Below are 19950 nucleotides of genomic sequence, written 5' to 3'. Positions count from 1 at the left end.
TTCAAAGGCAGAATGTCCAAATATAATTACAAAGTCTGGTAGTATGGATGAAAAAAGCACCCTTTTTAAAGCATTTCATTATAAATAAACCTAGAGAAAGGAAACTTGGACTCATATTGGATGGCATCAGAGAAATTTTAATAAGAATGTTAACTGCAAAGAGTAATAACTTCTCTAGCTGCACGCCATGGAAAAAGCAAAGTTTTAATTTGTTGGATAATATACATGAAATATAATCTTCAATTTTTGAAAACCATTAGCATTCTGTACTTACAAAGTATACTTGAAGCCATGATACTTAAATTATGTTTAAAATCTAATGAGAATTACTGTTTTTGATGGTTCCTTCCCTTTTCTCATTTCATTCCGCTGGATGAGCTCATTTGTACCTTCAGTTCACACTTTCAGGGCCCTGTAGCAGTGCATATTTTGAAGCACCTATATATTGTTAAATACGTCCATATTCCAATGTATACATTCCTACTGCTGTTCATCTGCCAGTCTGAAAATTGGGATTGCCATTGGAATCTGAACAGGTGTTCATTCCTTTATTTCACGGCTTCCAGTAATACAGATAGTTCTTAATAATTAAAAAGCCACACACATAAGGCAAAACAAACAGAAGACCTTGTTTTGTATTTAAGACTCGTATTGGATGGCTGAAAAAATAGCAAAAGGCAAAAACAAAAAACAACAGAAAAAAACCAAGTATCTCCAAAGCCCATTAATGATGTTTATACTATGGTCTGAGAATTTGAAAGCGCAATGTTTCATGAGATTTGCGGTGCTCACACACTTAGCTAAGTCGTTGCAATTACCAGAATTTCTCAGTATTCCGCATATTTCCACATCAGCTGACAGCTGCAAGTGGCAGTTTAAAAAAGGGTTAGTGATAGAAAAGTATCTGCAGACTTGTTTTTGAAGTGAATCAGGTGTGGTAACTGCATGTAGGTTGAGGGTTGCTCTTGCCGGATGAGCCACTTCTGATCTATTGAGTTACTTTGCTTGCAAGTCAATGCATGACTTCTCTTAATTGCCTCAGAAATTTTCAGATAAATTCAATATATTTGGAACTGTGTGTTTCACACATTCTGGTAACTTCAAGTACATCAGTGTATGTTCATATGTTTGTATATTGTACATATACATGTAAATGGATCTGCAAAAGCAGATGCGTCACAACCTGCTCCTCCTGGAGGTGTGCAGCTGGAGAGAACGTTTTTTTCCCACTGTAAAGTTAGACAATCTGTATTCATCTAAGAATGCTCGGGTATAACCACAGAGAAAGATGCTGAAATAGCAAGGTAGTCAATTTAAATTTATGAAAACAAGCACAAAACAATCCTAAAATTTGTTGATTTCTTCAAAATGAAAATGCATCGAAGAAGAACTGTTTTAAATTGATTTGTTTATTACTTCTACTTTTTTTTCCCCTTTTTTGATGTTTTTTTTTCCTTCTGTTTTGTTCTTAATCCTCAATCCACCTTGTATACTGGAACATATACTATGTTTAAGTATTTCTTATTCATGCAAAGAACACTGAAATCTTCACATGTAGAGTCATAGTTTGGTTTCTCTCACACCATTGCTAATTTTAGCAATATAACTGAGATCATGCTTGGTCTGTACATATGAGCTTTGCAGTCTGATTTATCTGTTGTTTGCTCGGTAGCCTCTCATCTCAGCCAGAGTTTGGGGATGAGAAGCAGTTGTTGGGTGGAGGGTGGGAGCTTTGCAGGATCTCACAGCAGGGCTCCTGAGGCAGCCTCTGCTTTGGAAATGCAGGGCAGAGAGGGAGAGAGCAGCTGCAGCAGGGCGAGGGACCAGGGCATGCTGCTAATGAACACAGCTTGCGCCAGTTTCCCCGTGTGATAAAGAGGGCTTTTGGATTTGGGGGGGATGTCTGTGTTTTTGCTTTTTCCAATGTAAAATTTTACACGCTTACTGGGGCTCTTTCTGTTTGGTGAAATTAAAGGACATGAAGTGCCTCTGCTTCAATGCACTGCTTCAGTTATGGCTTTATTTCTGTTTTGAGATAAAACTGAGGTTTAGTTTGAGTGTTCCAAAACCAGATACCACTCTCTCTCTCTCTCTTGTAGGCAGGGTGCTGCTGTGCCAGGCAAACCAGGAGGGATCTCCCGTGTACAGTGCCCCCAGTTCACTAGTATACACATCCACAAGTAAGCTAGTGTTAACGGCTGTTATTTTTTTCCTGTTTTGTGACAAAGGACATTATTATGAATTAAGCCCCATTATACTGTAAATTTTCCAACTAGCTCGTGTTAAGGTAAATGTGGTATTTGTAAGCATGTGTAAGTAAGTAATGTTAACGGATCATTCAATGTTTTTACTTGCATCTTTGTCCTAAGAGAATATTTTATGGGAAAAAAAGAAAAAGCCCCTGTATTGGACTGTTCTACAGAAATGTTCAAAAGGTCTACTGTAATGGTGATTATTTTTTTAATTGTCACTTTTTTTTTGGAATCCAGAACTGATGTGCACTCTGTGTTTTCTGTATAAGATGAAGTTTCTTTTTCCTTCCTGGCCACAACTTTGATTTAATAAACAAGAAGTCTCACAACATGCCAGTGCTTGCTTGTGTCAAGAAATAAAAATAAATATGAAGTTTTCTTTTGGAAAAAAAGAAAAAAAAGGAAAAAGACTGTGCAATGGGTATTTTGGATAATATAAGAATGTGCTATAAGAAAAATAGCGAAGACAAGGTGAGACAATACTGGCTGCCATGAGCCAATATTTATGTACAAAACTTTGGAGTATCAGTGTCTCCTCTAAAATTCTGATGCAGAAGTAGATCCAAATCCTGAGAATGTTTTTGTTGTATTAATTGTACCACTGTTGCCCATTCCAAGATCTCATCAGATGACCAGATGTCTAGCCACGTGACAAAGGAACAATTGTGCTTGTTAATAGATGAAACAGTGCAAGTAGCTGAAGATGAGGACATCACTATTTTTCATGTAGTGACCTTTTAAATTATCCATGGAAGCAAGAGTTGCTGATTAACAATCAAAAAGAACATCTTTTGCTTATTGCAGTACAGAAGTTTCTTCTTCCCTGCTGCTTGCTGAATTAGGGCGAAGAGCGGTATTTGCTATGTGTTCTTAGCAGTTCTCTGTAAGTAACTGTCTGATTTAACAGTGTTATGGTATGTAATCTTTATCGAGATTGTATTCAGAATACAATCGTGCTTTTTAAGGCACTAAAAACTTACAAAACAATTAATGTATTTTATTAATTAAAATCAGGAATAAGAGCAAAGCAGCCATCTCTGCAGTGATATAATTGTCTTATGTCAAAGGCTATGCACAGTATCCCCTCTGGAGCTGTAGAATTTACAGAACAAATATGGGATCTACTTTCAAATCATAGTAAATAGCAGAATACATTAAATGCTTTAAATCGGAGAGTCAGTTGATAACCTCAGCTCTATATGTTTCCAGATGCTCCAAGAATATTTTGTGTTGTCATATTTCCCAAGCAGAAATTATTTTTATCATAGTTGTAACATAGGGATGGAAGTACGTACCACATATATCAGTAGGGGATTCATCCCTACAGTATATCTTTAGTATATTTAATTTTTATTATTATTCCTTTTTGATTGAAATACCCCAGGCATCTGAGATTCGTTTTTGCAGAATACTATCCAATCATTTCATTCCTTCCACTGTTAGGGAGCTTCTATGGGAGGAGAGGAGCAGTGTTCTTTATTTTCTGTAATATGTTCTAAATAAAGTTTAGGATCTAAAGTTTGCCTTGTTGCTCCTATTAACTCACTGTGTTATATCCTAGTAAATTTATTTCTGGAGCTGCTGTTTACAACTTACAGTATCTCCACTATATTAAATCTCTGCATAGCCATTGTAGAGCTAGCTAAGCTCTAGACTTCACTGTTTACATTATTTCGTATGAGTCAATTCCTTTGAAAAATCTATTTTGCAGTGGTGCTCCTTGAATAATGATATACTAACAAACACCTGTTTATTTTCCATTATGCCAAATATATAAGTAAACAGACTTTGCCTATCTGGCTCCCACTGGGCAATATGTAATACACAGTTTCATAATAGAGATTGCCAGTAGTCCTTGCAGTAGAAATTATTACACTTTGCTGAATTCATGTGTCTGCAAGTCATACTTTCTATTTTATTCATATAATAGTATTTCATATTGCCAGAATGGTTTTTTCCCCCCACAGGTCCACAGCTCCTGCTAATAATGACATTTTTACAATTACTAACCTTTGTTACTATTTTTTTATTTTTTCTAATTAAACAAGTTTCAGTAAAGAAGTAAAATAGTTGAAATTCAATAGGATTGAATTGAATAAATCTTTAGGTTTCTCTCATTTTCATTCTTTTAATATTTTAATGATCCTCTGTACTACATTTTTTATGCATATTTTTGACAGTGAATTGAAATCTGATAAATCAATATTAACATCTAAGAGATTAATATTTTTATTACTACTATTCCATGTAGACAATGGACTGGCAGCCTTCATCTTTGAATAATTTATTAATCATTTATGCTGTTGTTTTCTATATTGTTACTGCATTTTTTCAGAACAACTTACAGTGAAGGAATTAAGAAGTTTAACATTTATAATCATTTGAATGGAAGGAAAAGAGTCAGTTGAGATTTTTTTTAAGCTGAGAGGTTTGGATTTCAATAAATGCTAATGGAATTTGGGAATTTTCAGATGTTTGGAAAAGGATACCATATTTAACTTGACTGTATGTGTTTTGTTTAAAAAATTATGTTATGTAAAGAATGAGTGGTTGAAGCATGATGGTAAAATGTTTTTTTCTTTTTTCTCAGTTTCTTGCTTTTTGATTGTATTGGTCACTTAGTAATTTGTGATGGCTCTGAGCACTTTCACCCCATTTCTTGGCTAGCCAGAAAGAAGAGTGTATTTCTTCCAACAGCCCTTTCTCACCTGGTGTTTTATTTACCTAGGAAATATTTTATGTATCACTTCATACATTTCCCAGACCAGTGATTAGTTACACCTCTGAATATGTCGGGAGATGGTAACATGGCTCTGCTTCCTCTCATCACTTCTGGTCTTTTGCATAATACAGGAAGAAATGAGCTGTTTCTCTGCAAGCGGTGGAACAAATCAGTAGCTCTAGTCTCTCATGCCTCATCCGTTCTCTTATGCTGGAGCAGAAGACAGGATCTGGATCATTTTTTCACTTGCACATCTATTCTGGGAATAAATAATTTTTATGTAGAAAGCATAGTTTCAGCATGCAGATGCATTCATGTCTCTTGGTGGGACATACTATTTGCTTTATTGAGATGATCAAAGTAAGGAAACTCAGGTTCTCTTCTTGGCTGCTCTTGATTCCCGTAGCAGTGAAGTTTTGAGAGGAAAACTGTTAGTTACTTCAGTGAATTTCTTCTCCATCATCCTATTGAAGAATGAAGAAAGTCCAGAGAAGGGTGCAAACAAGTTTCTATTTAGGAGATGCATCTGGAGTATGAGGATTAGAGTATATCAGGTTCTGATGAGGAAGTATGCATTGGCAGAAAGCTTCCTGGAGGCTCATGGCATCTCACTGTTGCTAAACTGAAACTTAGCAAACCAAGAAGCTTGACTGCATGTAACTGTCAGTCTCTTTTTCCTTCTTCAGACTAATTGCTTACATGAATTTTTTTTTAATCCTGCCAAATTCTATCTAACATTCAATGATATTGAAGAAAATGTTGGAAATATCCAGAATGAAGTGCTTAAGCGCAAGATCCATGAGAATAGGAACACCCTGCTGGGCTCAAGGAAGATTTTAAAAAACAATGCCTGTTACTAAATATCTGTACTGCTGTTCAAGGGCAATAGTATAGTTGGGTGAGTGTGTTGAAAAGAAAAATAAGCAAAAATATACATGTATATAATTTTTTTTTATTTTACTTTTATAATGTAGAAAACATGAATGAAATATTAATTAGAGCCAAATAATGGTACAGAAGAAAGCCACAAAATGATAGTTATTCAGGGTGGAAGGGCCGGTTTGCTCCGAGCACCTCTAAGGATGGCGACTGTACAACTTTTCTGGGCGACCTGTTTCAATGCCTGAATATTTTGACAGGAACAAACTTTTAACTTGTTTCCAATAGAAATCTTTCAAGTTATATTCGTTGCAACTTGTCTTCTGTCTGGCTGCCTCTGAATAGTCTGGCTCTGTTTTCTTGATAATGTTCCCTACTCTAATGAAAAGGACATCTGCTAGTAGAAAACTTTGTGCTCTGCAGTAGCTTATCAGCATCGTCAGGACCACTAAGCACCAAGAGATGGTAAAGGAAGCCAGCCCACAGCTGTTCATCACATTTTTCAAACGCTTACAGTTGTGCATACCCAGGTTCCATGGAAAGCAATGAGCGACTGTAAAATCTAATAAAATTTCAGTCACAGCTCAATGTCTCTACATCAAAACTTTTTGATCTTTGTAACTTTTAGACTTCATTGTAGTGCCATCTAAAAATAAAGATACTTGAGCCATCAGGTGTGTAACTACTATGCTATTTTTCCAAGCATGAATGAGAGGGCAGTTCACTGCACTGAATAGCTAACATATGGTAAAACAGTAAATTGCTGTATGCCTTTATGATTCACAGATGAGTGTCTGTATTTCCCAGATGTTTTGCGTGCCCAGAAAAAAGAATTGTGGCTCGACTTCAATAAGAGTATGAGTTAAACTGATGTTAGTTTGGGGTTACATTTTCTAAATATTAGTTTTGTTTCATATTCAGCATATCTATGGGCACCAATATATGCATGCTCTTTTTTCCACATGTTCTTTTGTTTTTGTTTTTGTTTGAAATAAAAATAAACGAATACTTCGTATTATGAAACAAAAAAAAATTACAAAAACGCAGAAAGAAGATATTCATTTATTCAATTTTACCATGCTCAAGGCCAAATAAAGTTGGTAGCCTACTTTTTAATTGATTTAATTGATTACATTTTAACTGATTAAAATTTTGCAGGAAGTGCTGGTATAATCCAGAAAATATGATTGTGGTGGTGCAAATGCTTGTAAATCTGTCCCACGTTGTTCTCCTTCTATAATTGTAATTGTCTGATAAAAGTTCCATCAGTTTCTGTAATTAACCTAATGGTCTAAATGAATTTCCAGATCACTGGTTATTCATTTCAATATAGAAAATGCCATTACATTGAGTTTAATTAATACAAAACAAGTTTGCAATCCATTGTATCATTAGAATACAATTTTACTCTTCTAACTGTTTCAATTATGAACATTTTTTCTCTTGTTTTGTTTGTTCCACATATGGATTTGTTTTTTCTTTTCTAATTATCCTATTTTCTAACCCTTATGATTGAAATATTTTAAACCCATCGCTCTTTGGGTTCCCATCCTCAAAATATCAATGTAGATATTTTTGATATCTATTTTTCAACTATTTTTAAACAGAATTCAGTCGGTGCTAAATTCATAATCCCATGATATGCCCTAGAACATCTTATTTGACTAGATACTCCTTTCACAGTAATACATATGACAGATAAGCACTCACCAGAGAATACTTTTGCTTTGCGTCAGACAGATATTAAAACAATAAACTGTCTTGCTCTGGGATTTTGGCTTCTGAGCAACCAGAAAACAGCAAGGCAAAGATGAGAAGTTTTTGAGTAAACTCCCTGGAAACCTCTGGTCCTGACGTTTTGTTTTGTTTGTTGTTGTTGTTATTGTTGTTTTTGTTTTCAGAAAGAAAATGTTTTGAACACTTAAGTTATTTACAGCGAATCATTCTGTTACTCTAGTGCATGCATCAGAAATGTTCCTAAGTTGTCCCAGTAATGCTTCTGATTCAGAGTTATTCATTAGGTACTAGTGATGAAGGAAAATCTTAGATGATAAATTACATTAAATGTTTGGAATTTTGCTTCTGTGTATATACTCAGTATTAAAAAGACTTATGACATATATGACCAACATATTTGCATTTAGAACATACATACTTTTTCTTCCTCTGGGTGTTTTATCTCATAGGTGTATAGTTGAGGACTTTTTGATATGTGTGTAGCAGATCCGAAAATTATAAGTAGTAAGTGTAAATACTGCATCTCCTAGTAGGATTTAGTCCATTTGAGTACTCATTATGCTACAGAGTTGGAATTAAGTAAAGCCTGTTTTATTCAATTTTTCTTTTGGTAGTCTTCATTTAAAAGTAGTCTATTTGGCATTTGAATATTAGTGAACTAGCTAAAAAAAGCTCAGTGAAACTATTTTCATGCTCTTTTGCTTCAGTAAAGGCATTCCAGATTTTTTATTTTACTGTGGCATTGCAAATAGGCTTCGACATTTATATTATATTCTGCAATATTTACAGTAACAAGGAGATTACATGGGGAAAACAAATGTTCAGAAGGTTGTTTGAAATGTCCTTTTGAGCAGAATTGCTAGTAGAAACATTCAATTTCTTTATTTTTTCAGATTTTATCTCTTGTTGATATGTAATTACATGAAAATAGTAACGTAACGATGATCCTGTTATGACATTATTCTCTTGAGACTCCAAGCTACCAAAGTTTAGGCGCTCTGACAGTTGATGTATCCATTTCGGGGTTTTGTTTGTAAGATGTGATTGACCATATTTGATCCAAATGGACATAAACTTTATTGTAATTATAGCAATTATTAATCTGTTTAGATTTCATCATAGTTTATGCTAATTTACTTCTTGTGATTTCTCGTGACCTTTTAATATGGATCCTAAATTAATCTTATGAAATGAAAAGAATCACCAGAATTAGCGTTGAAAGTGTCCTTCCTGGTCTCTATGTTAAAAATACTGTTTAGTGCACTTACATGAAAGGTTAAACAAAGAAGGTGTCAACAGTAAGTAGAAAGAGAAGTTTCCTAAGGGCTTTCCATGTTTCTCAGTCCCCTGCTCAAGTATAGATGTGTAAAAGGATGAAAAGTCGTACATCACTTCCAGAGAAAAATGTGGATGTCAGCTCTTATTGAAATATCTTCAGAAGGTTTTTAATCTCTGTTTTAGCCCATTGTATTAAACCAGGGGTCACGTATTGAATGAAGTTGCATAAATCTGAATGCAGTGTAACTATGCGCAGGGAACGATTTAAGGTTCAGTTGACCTTAGTTGTCATACGTGATGTTCATTCTGTCTAATGAGAACAGGGGGTTGGTTTTGTTGGTTTAGTTTGTTTGTTTGTTTGTTTTGCATTTGAAAGGCCTGTTTCTTTCCAAATGAGCTTTACCGCTTTTATAATATTGATTTGGAGTGGAATTGCTCTAAATATATTCACTTGATTCCAAAATCAAGTGAATTATGTCATACTCCTAGTTTTCTACGACACTTGGAAATCCTTTTTCAAGCTTCTTCTATTTAGCAAAAAGGACTCTCAGAATCCCTCATGATTGTGAAACTCAGCATTTGTGCTGTAGTGGAGATAGGCGACAGCAGTTCCACTGATGTCATATGTAAAGTTTTCTAATCAGATTGTAAAGTCATAATGATTGTATTTACTTTTAACATCACAAATATAACACAATTTGGGTCGTTTATTCTATAAAGCCTTTTATGTTCCAAAATTAAACGTTTTAGGAGCAGTTAAGCTATTTATCCAGGCACTTTCAGCTTTCCTATAGGAAAACAATTTGTTTCTTCTGAAAGGATTTTCATTTATACAGGCTGCTGTTTATTTGAAAGTAATCTGCTCCAAAGGAAGAAACAGTATTTAATTTGAACCTAAGCCAGCGGTTGAAATATGGATTAATATTTACTGTAAAATATTCACAGAAAAGTCTGTGAAGCACATTGCTAAAATATGCAAGGAAGCAGTAAAAATACAGAATACAAGTCTTACTGACTGTTATTCTTTAGCTGAGGACTTCAAACAAAGCGTATCATTCATGTGCCAAGTAGGTACAGCACACAGAAGTAATTCCTCTGTATTTGTAATAAAAGGAGTTAGCGCCTGTACTGAGCTTACTGATAAATGTTGCAGGAAGTGTAGCTGCACATAATAGATCAATAGTTGTCAATATAAATACAGCTGATTACAACTATTTTACTATAAAGAGTTACAGCAAACAGCGTAGTAGATCCAGAGAAATTATAGTAAGTCATTCTGTCCACGAGTTAGAACAGTAAATTCTTTTGCAGATATGCAGTTCCCTCTAGAAGGAACAATTAGTTATATAAACTTTCGGTGTACGTGCTGATAGTTGGCTCATCTTCTGAGAATCTTTAAAAAAAAAAAAAAAAAGTTCAAAGATAGTACAGGAGGACTGTAGTTACGTTTAATGCAATGAATTCTCACCGATACATTGTCAGTTAATCAGATCAATGACAAATAACTGATAACAAATCAGATATTTCTGTTTATAAGACAAAATTATTATTCTTAGAATTTCCGGTGAGCTCTGTCTTCAGTGACAGCTGTTACTGTTTCATTCCCCTTTCCTGTGAGATGCAGATATGCTATAATGCTTCCTAAGTACCATTTATTAACTTCTGGCAATAGCTAAGATGAAACTTACACAAATGTCTAGGCTGGAGTGAAAAATACATTTTCTGAACCTCCTTGAAAGCTCTGAGTACCCTTCTGCTTCCTGATAAAAATCTGCCTGTATTTACCCATTCTGACCTTCCTTGTCTGTGTGGTTGTGTGGTTGCTGCTTTTTTTAAAAACAGCTTACTTTACTAGCTGAGAAAACCATTTCAGTGGGCATTAGTATCTAGTTTGCTTCCTGTGCTTGTTTTTCTTAGTGCTTTTACAGGTGTATGTTTCTTCCAGTCAGCAAAATAATGTAAGTGGCATTGAATGGGTTCCTCTCAAGTGCTTTTCTTGGTGTTATATTACAACTGTGTTTCAGATCAACTTCTGTTGTAATTGTAACATCTTCTTGGTTGTTTTTATGTTTGTTTGTTTGTTTTTTGTTTTTATTGGTAGCACTGCCTGAAATTCTTGTTATGGCACATTGTGTGTTCTGCGTCATTCTGTATTGCTATTCTGTCGCTGTTTTTAAGAGAGCTGTCTCTTTATGCTCCATCAGCATTTTAAATGGTGACTGATAAGCCATCAGTGAGATGTATGGTGTCTATCCAGCTTTTGTAAATATGGAGTTCATTTCATTCTTTCAAATTTATTTTTTGGTGCCTTGTTCTTCGTATTCATTCTTGTGTTAATTTGTTTAGTGATGATGCAGTGTGTCTAAACAGGTACACTTAAGAGTACTGTAATGATAGAGACCTACTGAATTGTATGCCACTGATGTTTAGGTTTTTTTAGTTTATACCCCATTCCACACTTGGGTCATGGAAAATATAACGTTTTTCATAGTAAACTGCAGATTTTCTCTTTGTCCTTTTCTTCGAATATTACAGATCTTGTTTGACCAAAGACAGTTGGGAATCTCTTTCCTATTAATGGAGATATGGCACTTCGCCACTGACAGCACTCATGCTTAATCTGTCAGGACAATAAGACGTTTAGGACAGCGAGAAATACATTTTGTACTTTTTTTCTTAGCAATCTATGACATTATTTTACATGATATCTTTGGTGTTGAGTTCTTCTTGCAGGCTTCCAGTGTTTCCTTAGCTTTATGTTCTCAATTCTGTCCTGTTCATTTTCAGTAGCTAGGGAAACATGACTGACCGTACATCTCAAGTCATTCACTCAATCAGCTGGAAAGTTGTTCATTTACGGCTTTCATTTTACCCTGTCTGATCTGGTTTCAAAAAAGTCTTACATTAGTGTCACTCTTTTCAATACTTGTTATTAAATCATGTATCTTAAAACCATGTTTTATATAACAAAATTCTTCCTCAACTTGAATTTCATATATAGTAAATATTTTTGATGTATTGGTATTTTTAATATATCTATGATTGTTTGCATTTGAGATTCTTTTTTTTTTTTTTGGCTTATACTTGCTGTATCGTTAAGGTTGGAAAAGACCTCTAAGATCACCTACTCCAACCGTCAACCCATCTCCACCATGCCCACTTGCCATGTCACTCAGTGGTACATCTCCCCTTTTCTTGAGCACCTCCAGGGACAGTGACTCCACCACCTCTGAGGACAGCCTGTGCCAGTGCCTCACCCCTCTTTCTGAGATGAAATTTTTTCGTTATATCCAACCTGAACTGACTTTCACAAACAAATGAGTAATTTTTTTCATCTCTGTAGTAGTGCTATTGTTCATCTAATTTCCCACAACCATGTCCTTTTTACTTTGTCCCAGAAATGCTATTTATGAAAACATAGGGGACCTTGCAGGTGTCAGTAATCAGGAACATAAGACGAATTATTGATCACTTTGATCATCTATATGTGAAGATTGATCTTTAAGCATGTCCAGACAGCTTTGAAGATCTCTGAGGATCAAGATTCCAGATCCTCACTGGACAATCTGTTCCAGTGCTTAGTCATCCTCAACATATAAAGGTTTATACAGGAAGATGGCAGTGTATGGGTTTTGCCATTAAGATTTTGCTCCAGGGCTTCTAAAATCCTGACATACAAAGGTGTCAGTGTACATAGAAACCAATGACAGTTTATTTGTAGATTAGAGATGAGTAAGGGGGGGAAAAAAAGAAAAAGAGAACAGGGCTATATATTCTTAAAAGAATTATAAGGAAATCTAGATGTGTATTCAGAGTGTGCGAGTCGTTGGTGTAATAGACCAATTGAATCTGGAAGAAAATTTAAGTTAAAGTAATCAAATATTAAGTCTTGCTGGAACAGTTAGTTCTCATACAATTTAGCCCAAGAGTAAGCACATTAAATAGGAAGTTGCTCTTTTTGCTGAAGTATACTATGCATGCATTTTGAGTGCATTTGTTTGTGTTTATTAATTGATGTGGAAAAAAAACTTAGAAATCTTGTTTATTGTATATCTGAGGATGAATTAATTGGAAAAAAAAGAAAAAAAGGTGTCTTAAAGCAGCTGCAATACCAAGTATCTCTAGAAATATTTGTTAACTTTCAGGGCACACTTCTTTATAAAAAAAAAGTCACAAAATTTATGTGAAATTTTGGGCTAATTCAGATTTGTCTGGAAACTTAATGCAGTAGTGTTGAATAAAGGGATTCAATTACAGTGTGCAGTGTTTTGTAAGTAACTGTCTTACATAAAAAGTTAATTAATCAGAGCTGTGTCAATTTCCTTGTGCCATGTCAATTTGCAGCAAGGTAATTAATCACTAATCGCCCAGCATGCAGCAAACTAAGGGACGATCCATGAGTCATTTATTGTTGTGGGTTTTTTCGAAATAAATAGTACACAGAGCCATGAAGAAACACATCTCGCCTTTCATAATATTTTTATCAACAGTTTTGCATGTTGTAATAGACTGCAGCAACAAGCAGCTGTAGTTCAATGGAATATGAATATTAAAGAAACAAATGAGAGCAGATTTATAGGCCATTGCTTTTCTGTTATGTCAGTTTTGAGATTACACTGAGCAAATGAACAGTGAAAAATTACTCTTCCATGTGGAGAATGGTGATTAGACTTGTACATTAATTAGAGATTTTTGTTTTCCTTTTCAATGCATTTCAAATGAGAATGTCGTATAAGAAACTGTTTGTCCAAAATGCAGATTTATTCATTCCTAAACAACAGTGTTTAATATTGACATGTATTTTTGTACAAGGGTATGGAAATCATTGTTCCACTAATTCTGAGTAGGTTTCAAAAACAAACATATGGTTTATATTTTGAATGAAAGAAATAGAAGGGGCTGGTCACGCCATATTTGGTGTATATGTCAAATTTCTTTTGAATTCAGTTAATTTACAATTGGATCCCAGGGAAAATAATCTCACAGAAATGACAGGTGAAAAAATGCAGTTTTAGTTTGGTACTACTAAGCATTGTGGGCTTTCTAGAGAGTTTTTGAACTTTGAAATATATGCATACGTATATATATAATTTTAAAAACTTTCTTATTTTAAAAGCTGTGGTAACGGAGCTTTTACTTGCATGGCAGTTTGGACTGTGTATTGAAATGCAAAATGCTACAAGTATTCTCTCTAACAGACTTTATAATTCTTAAAGAGAATACCAATTAAAACTACTAATACCAATGGAAAACTCACTTGACATAAAACATACATCAGGAAAAATCCCTGATTCTCTTTCAGTAATCTCAGATAATACAATATAGATTATTCTGTTTATCCTTCCTCTGCATATTATCTATTATACCTCTTTGTTCTTAATTTATTGTCCTACACTTCTGAAGTGTTTCCTCAACAAGGATCTTTCTAAACTGTGGTAATAATATAAATGTGCCTTCCTCCATTCCTAATGGTTAAACTACCTTGCAGTAAATGAGATATGAACCAATTCCAACACGACGTAGCATTAAAACTCTTCAACGTAAAACACTGGAAAATTCTTGATAGCAGATGACCTGATGATTTGTGCAGAGCAGGAGAGATTAGGAGTGATGAGGGGTAGATTCATTCATCCATTTTGATGGCACACCTTTCTCGAGGCATATGGCACATTCATACAAATTCAAACCACAGCACAAATGCAAAGAATAATTGCCCATTAAAATGGCCATATATTTTTATGGCTTCGATACAAAATCTGCCCCCTGTTGTTTTTTACATCTGCTACTCTTTCATCCATCCCAAAGCTTTAAAACTTTAATACGCAGTGTATAACCCTTAAGTATTATTTTACCAGGTTATGTTCCTCCTTTTCAGAACTCAAGCTTTATCAATGTTCAGTCTTTGTTTTCCAAGGCTTATGTTAGATGCGGTGTCTAGAAAGTCAACCATCTGACATTTCTATTTAGTAGAAAATGAACAAAACCAAAGCTTATATATTTTGGGAGAAAATAAGATTTGAATAAATTTAATTTGGGAACTCAATGTTGATTGGCATGAAAGGGATCTATCCCTCATACCTATATTTCTTATCTATATGAGATTGTTATTTACCTAAATTTTACCCACATTTCAACAAGTCCTGTTATTTCCAAAAGGCTTTTAACTTTTGGAAACATTGCATTGTGCTGACCAAATTTAATGCTTAAGATCTAAACTGAAATTTGATGAAGGAGGTACCGTGACAGTGTTTCCATGTTTATAAAGTATGCAGGAAACTTTTTTGGACAATTTTCAGTGTAATAATATAATTGTGGGGTTTTTTTGTTTGTTTGTGGTGGTGTTTTTGTTTCTTTGTTGTTGGTTTTTTTTTTACATTTTTATCTTCTTAAATGTTGAACAAATACATTTAAAGAAGAGATTTTACCAAATTAGCATTCTTATTTTTTTTTCATTTAGGCTGTAATAAAAGATTATTTGTATGCTTTTTGATAATTTTACTAGGCAACAAACAAGCGCTTTTACTCTTTTTCATTAGAAAAAGCAAAATTGTATTTCCATTGTGTTAACTGCTTTTTTCTTGTTACAGTTGCAGTGCCACTCACATCTGAATAGCATAATAACCAACTATAGAACTGATAGGGACTATTAGATGAGAAAGTAAATTGCCTCTTTGGCTTATATTTGATTACGTGAAGTCCTTAGAGATATAGGTTTGGTGTTGTTGGTTTTTTGTTTTTCTGTTTGTTTCTTTGTTTGTTTAACCTCATACTGTTACCCATAATGAGCATTTGGAGAAATTCCCCTTTTCCCTATCTCAGGTCAGAAGTCCAGTCATCAAATTACTTTGATAAATTTAAGCTACTTTTATTTAGAAAAGGACTCTGATGCTTCCTTGCTGATAGTCAAACACATTTGCTATGCCATTATATTAGCATTTTCACTGTCTGAGTTTCAGTAGTTTGGCATGGAGGCACTAAGGAAGGCTGACCTACAAACTGGAAGTCATTAAATCCTTACCCCTCCTGGCTAGTATATTCATTACTTTGGGGGCTGGTTGATGCTGCTTAATGCTTCCTGATGGGAAAGACCTTTTCATAAAATTGTTTTTATTAAGTCCATTATTCAGTTGTGTTCCAGTGGTGTTACTACTGGTTATTTTGGGGTTGAGGATATTAAAAAGTTGGTAGCAAAATAAATTCTGTGGTTATTGCATGCTCCTTACCACCTGATTTCTCAGCTGGGATAAAGCAGCATCATTTTTTTTTTTACTGAATTCAAATCTAGGCTGACATGATCTTACCAATTACTACACCTCTGGTAATAATTGCAATCTTTAATAATGTATCTGTAATTAGAAGGCGTGTTTTCACATGCTCTGTTTATCAGGATGACCCAAGTCATTTCTGAGGGATGGATATAACTCTACTGCATATGAGATTGCTTTCCGTAAGACTTTGCAACGCCATTCTTAGTTCCGTATTTCTCAGATTTAGTTTCCATTATGACTTGTCTTCTTCCTGACGGAAATGTAGATCATTGTTCTAAATTTTACTTGTTGCTTCTGTAAGATTTTCTTGAGTTGAGTTTTGCTTTACTCTAGATGTGTTGTTTGGTGATTTTCTTAAGGAGTCAATGCATATAAGATGAGCCTAGCAAAACTGTGAAACTAATTCTGGCTTTCCATTCTAACGCACCATAGAAAAAAAATCAGATTCCTTGAAAATGGTAGAAATCCCCTTCCTATCTTAGCATCTCCCATAAATGTTTCCAAAATTACTGCAGTTTTTTTTTGTGTGTGTGTGTGTGAAAGCTATATTCAATGCTACAATTAAAAGAAAAGAAGAAATTCAAAAACATTAGCCACTGTTACTTTTTTCTTCTGAAATGAAGAGAAAGGTCCATTATTTGTACACCTCCCACTCTACATAGAGAAATGGATGAGTTAATTTCAAACAGTACGTTTTACAGAAGGAAAACAGTCTGAGACTCTGACTGTTGTGTTTTTGTTTTTTCTGAAAGATTAATTAATTACTGCTTGAAACATAGCTAAACATGTTATCTGCTAAGAATTGATTGCTGAAACAGATCTTAAGAGTAGAGGTTTTCAGATTATGTGTAAATCCACAGGGTTGTTAAATCCCCATTTGACCACTTCAGTTTAGAATTTCTCGAGTTGGTTTATTTTTCTTCACAGCTGCTTCTGTTACTCTGTAGAAGTGTGTGTTTTCAGTATGTAAAGAACTATGGACGCTCATGTAAGTGAAGAAGTTATCCAAACTGCTCGAAGCTTGTCAGACTTCATTCATTCTTGTTAGAGGCATTTAAGTCATATAAATTTCTCCTATTCCTGGTAGTTCAAAAATGTCCCTAAAACTACATCTGTTAAAGGTAGCTACAAAATGCTAAGCTTCAGGCTTATCATTTAAGATATCTACAATTTCAGGCATGATTTCGTGGCCAGACTCTTCAGTGAGAGGGACCAGGCAACCCATGTAAGGCATAGCATTACGGCGATAATGAAGTCACCATTATTAAAGTATTTTCCTTTACATTTTACCTAATAACATTTACAAGTTCAGATTTTTTTTTCTTTATTTCAAATTCAAGGCAATTTTTAAAATTTAACAGATGAAAGACAAATTTGAAATGAAAGCATATTTCAGACTCGAAAAACTGTTTTAGTCATCATTTCCTTCATTTGCTTTTATCAGAGAGCTACAAAGCAATATTAATGTATCTCTTTATTTACATCCTGTAAATAATTCAGTACGTTGAAACACAACGAAAGCACACAAAGCACAACTAAACTAACTCTGAGTGCCATCAGAGCTGGATTTAATTTTCTGTATCTCACTGATGAATTGCTTCCAAAAATACATTTTAACACTAGCCAGCAATATGTGTCTAAAGAGAAGAATAATGAAGTGTTAGTTAAAAAAAAAAAAAAGCAAAGAAAATAAAATTGAACGTTTCATTTTTTTCTTTTTTTTTTTTAATTAAAATAATTGTTAAGAGAGGAGTTCTAAAGAAATTTCACAGAAACGAGTAAAACTTAGTACTATATAACTGTTCTACTTCTGATGAAAATGTTCTTTTACATGGAATGGTAATTAATGTTTACAACTACTTACAATGACAATATAAAATTGTCTGAGTCTGTTTCTTCTTTATATATCTGATTTGTTTCTGTTAGGTCTGAATATTTTCCAAATCAATATATATTTACACACTCTTCAGCTTTTGCCTTTGAAGAAATAGTAGGTACCCTCATAAACCAGATATGCCTCCCAAATTCTGAGGAAGCTCTTGCTCTTTTTTTTTTTCCCCCTTAATATACAATTCAGATCTATTAGTAATCAAATTTTTGAATAAAACTGAAGCTCTGTTACATCTGTAAAATCATGGAATTATTCAGATCAAAAGGGACTGTCGGAGGTCACCTGGTCCAGTGTTTCACACTTGCTCAAAGCAGGGTGAGCATGGCAAATAGATCCAGAAATTGTTCTAGTGCTATAAATTTGAGCATGTGCTGAGTGGTTTTGGCTTCAAATGTCTCCTTTTAGAGATGCTGGCTACATCAAACAGCATTGTTTTTATTAATGAGTCTCTTCCAGGGAAATAAGACCTACCTGTGTTAATGCCATCTAAATTCTCAGCTTGCAGTCTCTTATTTGCATACAAAGATTTTGTGGAAGACAATGAGGCCTCAGGTTGAAAGACTAATAATTTACTTACTTGACAACCCCCTCATCCATTTAAAGACTGTGCTTTAATGTAGGCACAAATATACTGCTATGCAAGTCTTTTACCTAGTTTTAAAACACCAGGCTGATCTGAATATTTTATATTTCTCTTCTTTTCTGTGCAGTGCCGGGATTTCCCTACCCTGCTGCAACTGCAGCTGCTGCGTACAGAGGTGCCCATCTAAGAGGTCGAGGTCGCACAGTGTACAACACGTTTCGTGCAGCAGCACCCCCCCCTCCAATTCCAGCCTACGGCGGGTAAGGAGATCAGCCTCTTTTACCTAATACCCTGAATCTCTGAAGGCTACAAACTGTTTGTAACTGTGGTGCATGCTGGTCGTGTCTCACTGCAGAAACCAACACAGCATGCAACCAATCCAAGAATTGGAAGTGGTGCACCTTGCACAGAGTATTGAAAAATGACTGTAATTTGTACTGCCATGGTTGGTGGCCTTAAGCATTTGAGGTGTCACATATTGTTATGTAAATGCTCTTAGAGGCTGAATGCTCTGAACAGAGAAATTGTTTCAGCAAAAGATGTGTTTTTGATGATTGCAAACATCTGGTTATTAAGGAGGTTGGATGAAGTAACTTCTTTTTCTTCAAATCATCCACTGAAAGTTGTCTCTGTACCTAAAGTCTTAGTGTTGTCCTCTTGTTTCTTTGTTTTTGTTTCTTTTTTACAGTTGTTTTTTTAATTACATTTTTAGTTTTTCTAGTTGATATTTTATCCAAGATAGAAATGTGAACTGCTTCTTTAAGGGTCACATGCTTTCTGGTACATATTTGTTTAAATAACACCTTAACATTTCAGTGTTAGTGACCTACCTTTACTAAAAGCAACAATTAAGGAACAAAGGAGAGAAATTCATAGCAATCAGTTTTAGAAACTCAATATTATCTTCTGTTATTCAGAAGTGTAAAAGCATGGTATATTTCTGAAGGAAAGAAGGGATAAACTGTGGTAGCTCTGTAAAATGCTGACAGAACAGTTTTGTATGGTGCCTGTGGTCTTTAAAAGCCCTAGCAGTGTCAAAATATTTTCAGCTATTAAGAAATCAGTAAGTTTGGTAAATCAGCAAACATGGAAGATCTGTGGGTAAAATAGTATTTTGTGGTAACAGTTTGTAGGAGATATGTCAGTATTTCTCTGTAGAGCAACTGGATCTTTCTGGGAAAGGGAAAGGAAGGTTTGGAAAGTTGTGAAGATGATTTCTCTCTGTCCTCACCATAATGATGCCACAGAGCTCATCTGCTCTGGCTTTGGATATCCTCCTGTAAGGAACCTTGCAGCACAATATGATGCTGAGACCCTATTCTCCTACTTAATTACAGCAG

The 19950-nt window shown here is 34.6% G+C and overlaps 1 protein-coding gene across 50 annotated transcripts in view; it reads left to right on the top strand.

The window, feature by feature from the left end:
• The window catches only part of RBFOX1 (RNA binding fox-1 homolog 1), a 748795-nt gene that overhangs the window by 676199 nt on the left and 52646 nt on the right, over nt 1–19950 (top strand). For 39 of the 50 annotated variants that reach the window (XM_015294588.4, XM_414942.8, XM_046900794.1 and 36 more), the window contains 2 exons: nt 2100–2180; nt 18738–18870. In XM_015294588.4, the coding sequence (XP_015150074.1) occupies nt 2100–2180; nt 18738–18870 (214 nt within the window). The remainder of the gene's footprint in view (nt 1–2099; nt 2181–18737; nt 18871–19950) is intronic. The other 11 variants (XM_046900813.1, XM_040647601.2, XM_046900810.1 and 8 more) reach the window with 1 other exon arrangement.

The sequence above is a fragment of the Gallus gallus genome, chromosome 14 (assembly GCF_016699485.2).
Source record: "Gallus gallus isolate bGalGal1 chromosome 14, bGalGal1.mat.broiler.GRCg7b, whole genome shotgun sequence".
NCBI lineage: Eukaryota > Metazoa > Chordata > Aves > Galliformes > Phasianidae > Gallus > Gallus gallus.
The sequence above is the reverse complement of the archived record's forward strand: the minus strand, read 5'-3'. Positions and strand labels throughout refer to the sequence as shown.